The sequence below is a fragment of the Elgaria multicarinata genome, chromosome 1, assembly GCF_023053635.1.
Source record: "Elgaria multicarinata webbii isolate HBS135686 ecotype San Diego chromosome 1, rElgMul1.1.pri, whole genome shotgun sequence".
NCBI lineage: Eukaryota > Metazoa > Chordata > Lepidosauria > Squamata > Anguidae > Elgaria > Elgaria multicarinata.
The window spans coordinates 134,601,412-134,607,411 of NC_086171.1; the positions used below are offsets into that span (position 1 = coordinate 134,601,412).

At 35.7% G+C, this 6,000-nt stretch overlaps 1 protein-coding gene across 3 annotated transcripts in view; it reads left to right on the plus strand.

Annotated features, from left to right (window-relative positions):
- USP33 (ubiquitin specific peptidase 33) overlaps window positions 1-1,984 on the plus strand; it is a 45,678-nt gene extending 43,694 nt beyond the window's left edge. For all 3 annotated transcript variants that reach the window (XM_063137209.1, XM_063137199.1, XM_063137206.1), the window contains exon 24: window positions 876-1,984. In XM_063137209.1, coding sequence (XP_062993279.1) covers window positions 876-1,033 — 158 coding nt within the window. In that variant the 3' untranslated portion in view covers window positions 1,034-1,984. The remainder of the gene's footprint in view (window positions 1-875) is intronic.
- Window positions 1,985-6,000: the final 4,016 nt, after the last annotated feature.

Genomic DNA, 6,000 nt, shown 5'->3' on the forward strand with positions numbered 1-6,000 from the left:
AGGTAGACCTATGTACAGCGCATTGCAGAAGTCAAGCCTCGAAGTTACCAGCATGTGCACTACCATCGTTAGGTCTTCGAACTCTAGGAAGTGCCGCAGCTGGCAATGTTTGTGATTTCCTTTTCACCCTGCGTTGCCTTTCATGTTTTTTTCCAAAGAGTCCCCCAGTCCTCTAGAGCAGCAGTGAACCCCCTTCCTCCAGTGTGAGTAGAATTCCACTAAGTGCTGCTCTGGACCCAGCCCGAAACACTTCTAGTGTGCTTACTTCAACTTTGCTCACTTCTATTTTAAACAAGAGTAGTACTTAAAAATCTATTTTTTCTTGTTTCTGCAAGATCATTCTTGTGGCTGAATGCAAACTTAAAGAGACACTGACTGTGAAGCTTCTCATCTAAAAGTTGTGTGCACTTCATGAGTGTTATCCAACACAGATCTTGGCATCTGTTGTTATATTGGCTTTAATTTTTAAAAACATGCAGTTTTCTACCCCTCATGATTGCGAGGGAGAAAGAAACCTTTGAAAATATGTGGGCAGCTATTCTAAAATGTAGGCATAGAAAAACAGTTTGTGGGTCGCAGAATTCCTCTATAACTTCAAGCCTTTTTGTAAATGTCAATCCCTTTAAGTTTAATTAAACAATTTTGAGGACAAAATGCTATGAACATCGACTGAAATTGGGATGGCCTGTATGTATAGTACTGTTGCTAAAATTAAAGTTATCCAGCTGATGTGATCTGCACAGTCTGCTGTGCTTGCATTTCCTTGGATTTGGGTCCTTGGTATTAAAATGTTCCATCTCTTTTGAGCAGAATATTTTCTCAAATAGTTAAGATGTTAAAAACTTAAAAATTTATTTTAAAAAAATGTTTTTCAGGAGCTGATTCTGGACAGATTTCTGAAGAAACATGGAATTTCCTAGTATCAATCTATGGCGGAGGGCCAGAAATCATACTGCGGCCACCTGTTGCTCAAATAGAACCTGAACCATTACAAACTGAAGATAAGATTGATTCAGAAACACGTTATCTGTAGCCATCAACACAAGGATTAATTATTATGGAACATCTTCCACTTAACATACATTCCGGGATTTTTTTCTTCCTGTTTTGCTTTTGTTTTCCCTGTGAGCAAACAGGACTTTGGGCATTATCGCATCTGTGGAAAATGAATTGAGACTTGTAAAACAGAGATTCTAAAAAAAAATATTAGAACCTTTCAAAGAGATTGGTGTAGTCTTGAGAATATAACTTTCTTGTCCTACATAGTTGTACGTATGCAAAATATAGATGAAGGATTTAACAATTATTTTCAATATATCTGTGAATTTCAAGGCTCTTTCAAATCATGTTTTGTCAAGATGAGATTTAAAGGGCCTTGAACACCATTTGATGGAAAGGTAGGATGTATATTTAACAAAATAATAAATATGGTTTCAATGTTCTATGAAAACTCAGGAAAAGTTAGGTTTCACTTTTATTTGCACTGCACTATAGAAAAACATAATGAACTAAAACTGTCAAATGCTTTTCTTATTTGAGTGTATAAACTATGTGAATGATTTGTTAGCAGATTAAGTAATTTACTGCCTACTGTTCAAACTTCTGTTATGTTTTTGGCACATATAAGCTACTATAAACAATAGTATATGTAACTAAACCCATAGTCTTTAGGAGTGTTTGTTTTGGAGAGCATGAGGTGGGTATGTTAACTGCTTGCGCACCTGAGGAATTTTCTAGTCTTTTTTAAATTAAATGCATTAATAGTTTCATGTGGAAAAATGTACAGTCATGCAGTGCTCATTGGCATGATTTATGATGTCAGATGTTGAATGAATACACACAGCAAGATTGCAAAAGTGTTCTAGATTATTCATATTGAAATGTTGAATGTCACCCCAATGTCTTTCTTCCTGAATATTGCTACCATATAAGCAATATTATTCAATGCTAGTCCAATAAAAACAATTTTTAAAACAGTTACAAAGTGTTTGAACTTTGGTATGAACTTTAGTAAAGTCATATTAGAAATATGTATTTTGCATTGTTGCTATGATACATTATATAATTTCAAAAATGAAAGGCTGGAGAAACCTTCAAAAGCACATTTACTGTAGTATAGAAGTTATATTTTTATCATACAAACAATCACCAGGAAAATAAGAAAGTAGCAAGAGTTTAATTCTGGTAACTTCCTTCATTCTCACTTTAAAAAACTGCTTTGAGATAATAATGCCACTGTTCTGTTTTAATATGAAGCTTTGCATAGATACTTTACTTCACTGGGTGATTACAACTACTCTTAAAGCACAATTTGATACTTGTTCATTAGTAAAATACCAGTGGTAGTTAAGAAAGGTCCTTATTATGCAATTCCCCTGCCTCAATTTTCACAGGCTGATAGTCATTTTGCCACCGAGGCCTTTAGTTCTGGACTAAAGAGATGAATGGGAGACCTTGTACTGTGTTGCAACTTTGTATTGAGAAACATTTGGCTTTGCACTGGAACCACCTTTTGCCAGTTTCTTAAATACTGACAAGAACTGTAGTACTTTGGTGTAAACCAAAATAATGCCATGGCCTCTGCAAGAGCAGCGCATGGATACCCCCTTGTGTGCATGAACATCTGGCAAGGGGCCAGCTTACACGGGATGCTGGCTTCTCAAATGTAGCCCCCCAGGAGCTGTCTACTTTTCTCTGCCACATCCATGTCACTTATTTGTCTGTGCATTGGTCTGTAGAGTAGCAATGATAAGGGACTTCTGTTTTTTCCAGCCTAAGTCTGATAAAGTTGTCTGGAAAATTAAATAAGTAAATAAATAAGGAAACAGTTTATATGAACACTTAATCCTTCCTAAGCATCTTGGGCTTTATCTTGTGAACCACCCAGAGAGCTTTGGCTATTGGGCAGTATAAAAATGTAATAAATAAATAAATAAATCTTTAAAACCAAACTGCATAATTCTAAATATAGCGCTTTGTTCTGAGGGTAGATGGCACATCATTTTTCAAATGGATGTACTTTTCTACAGTGAGAAAAAAAACCCTATATGACAGAGGTTGCAAGATGTGTTTAGAATGGAGCTTTCTTTTAAAAGTTAGAAATTGGTGCCATTCTGCATACTAACAGAGCTTCTTTACTGCACAATTTTAATCCACTTTGTGTCAGAGATGGAGGGCAAATTGACCTCATCCAATACTGCCAGTGTAGCGCTTTACATTTTCTTATATATGTGAATGGCCACCATTTATTTTGAGAGAGAAAAATAAAAGGTGCAGTTGGACATTGTTTGTGGTTGGACTAAATCATCCAAATCAAACTTGCTCCCCTCTCCAACTCTGCATTTGCACAGTTCCATCCTCATTTCTCTTTGTTGGCCATGTTATATGACAATATCAATGAGCTAGCTTTTTATAGAAGAGTTATCTTTTTATACTTAGAAACTATTTGAATATCTTTTTCTTTAGATCCCTCAGAATCTTCTGTGTGAAATCTAGCCCTTAATTATAACCGACACCATGTTAAACTAAAAAAAAACAAAAAAACTTCAGCACATAGAGCATATATTTCTGCCTTTATGGCTTTAGAGATAATTGTGAAAATAGTCTTTGCCACACAACATAATTATAAATCTTATAGAGAGAGCAATTTACATACACATCCTGATATTATGGGTGTAAGAAAACCATGCAGCTTTTGCTTGAAGAATTAACATCTTGATAAATACTTAAATCCAGATATGAAATTATTAAATTCGCTGACATGTTTATATGACATAAAAGGCTAGTTGGGATTAATGGTTTGTTTTTGTATGGGATAATGGGGACATGATTCTGCTGAACAGTCCTTCATCTTTTTATACATTATCAAACAACTATTTAAAATGCAGATTTAATTTCTCAAGGAAATAAATTCATTCATTGGTTTAAGTGCATTTCGCTTATTCTGGGTACCTTTGTGTAATATGCAGTTTCAAACCAAGATGTCCTGGTTCCCATAGCAACACAGGGTCCCTCTCCTCTTCTCCCCTCCCCCTGCCTTTCAAATGGAGGATCAAAAAGAACTGAAATGCTGCATAGATTGATGTTTTTACATATGTGTTTCCTTCATCCCAACTAGGGCAAGTCTCTTCAAAAGCAAGCACAAGTTTTTTGATGTGATTTAGCCAAACCTGCTCTTTAACACTTGTCAACATCCTAATTGCTTTTAATTATGTGAGTTAAAAATTAAACATGAATCAAATTTGCTAATTAAAACCTTGAACTATTTAAATTATCATTTGATTTATGAATGTATGTAAGAGATAATTTCATATTAAGTCAAACTCTGTACTTAAAAAGTAAGCCAAAACAGCCGTTGAAAAAGAGGTAACACATCCTCTCATCCTTATATTGAATTTATAGAATTGTTTTAGGTGGGCATTACAATTTATTTGGATAGTATCATAGAATGGCACTTATTCTGTATCGTGATGTAGTTAATATCCAGAATTGCATCAATTAGTTTCATGACCTGAAAATAAGAATTTGAATTTCCAAACTACAATTTGGAGTTTACAATTATGTATGTAAACTCAATGTATTTTTGAAGGAATAGCATCCTAAAGCACGAGTGTGGCATCACTACCCTGAATTACGCTATCCACAGCTTCTCTCTCGCTGCCACCTCCCTCTTATTTTCAAAATGAATGAGGGAAATTTAAACCTTGTTATTTTTATGTGTGAGCCTCATGAAGTTGTGTGGCAATGACTGCAAAATTACATATTTAGCTGAGATGGATGTGGGTTACTGATATCTTTGTGGCTATCTTCCAATGGAGGCTGTGTTAATAGGCAACCTGGTTCCCTCCAGATGTTTTTTGGACTACAACTTCCATAACCCTTGACCATTGGCCATATTGGGTGAGACTTACGGGAATTGTAGCCCAAAGCATTACCTACCCTTGATCTAGAGGTGTTATTTATTTACAAGAGAACAGACCTAGTTTTGCATGGATTCAAATAGCCCTTCCTGTAATACAACATGCTAAGCCATAGTTAGGCCACTAACCCTTTTGCAGCAAAGGGTTAGTGAGCATGTTTAAACGGTGGTTAAAAACGTTTCCACAATGTATTTTTCTGTTTTGTTTGTTGATATTCACAATAAAAAAAGTATTTTAAAAACGTTTAAACTGTGGATATGAAGCCATCATGGTTAGTAGTTCACATGACACGCAAAGCCATAATGTTAGCTCATAATGCTTAACCACCATGGCTTAGCGTGTTGTCTGAACAGGGTCAGTGAATCCTTAAAACAAATTTATAGTTTTCAAGAGCTTGACACCAGTCTGAAGCCATCCCTGTCTTGAGTGAAGCCACAACTGCTGGTGCCTGTAAGCACAGCCTCTGCCATAATGAACCCTGTGACAAAATGGTATTTTGTGTTATTGTTTATATTTATATATTTAAGTGTTTGTTTCAGGGTTGGATTTGATGTGGCTAATTCTTTAATTTTTAGGAAATGGTAAGTAAGTGGGAGGGGGAGTGGTGAACTGTGACTGGCATTGTCTGATTGGTTGGTTGATTTGAGAGAGAGAGAATAAGGGGGAGTGAAGGGGCAGTTAGGCAGAGAGTTAAGAGTTAGTGAGGGTTGGAGTGAGTTGGGGTTTATTAGAAGCTTGTTTCAGGATAGGATTAGGAAAGTAGGGATATAGGATTTGGAGGTGGTTAATATTCCCAGAGAGGTTGAGGGAGATAGATTTATGTGTACCACTTAAACAAACGAAGTGTATTTTTAGAAACTTATATGAATAAAGTACATTTTTATTTTGTTAACTCAACCACGTCTGCTCAGTTATTTACATTACATCATTTAGTAAATACAGTCATTCTCACACACAAATAAGTAATTAAAAGGTTTATTGATCCCTCATTCTTTGAGATAAAGAATAGGGCAGTGGCAGTGAAGGAGAGGTGTAAATAGATGTCACAGAGGCTGGTGACACCACAAACCCCTATAAGCCC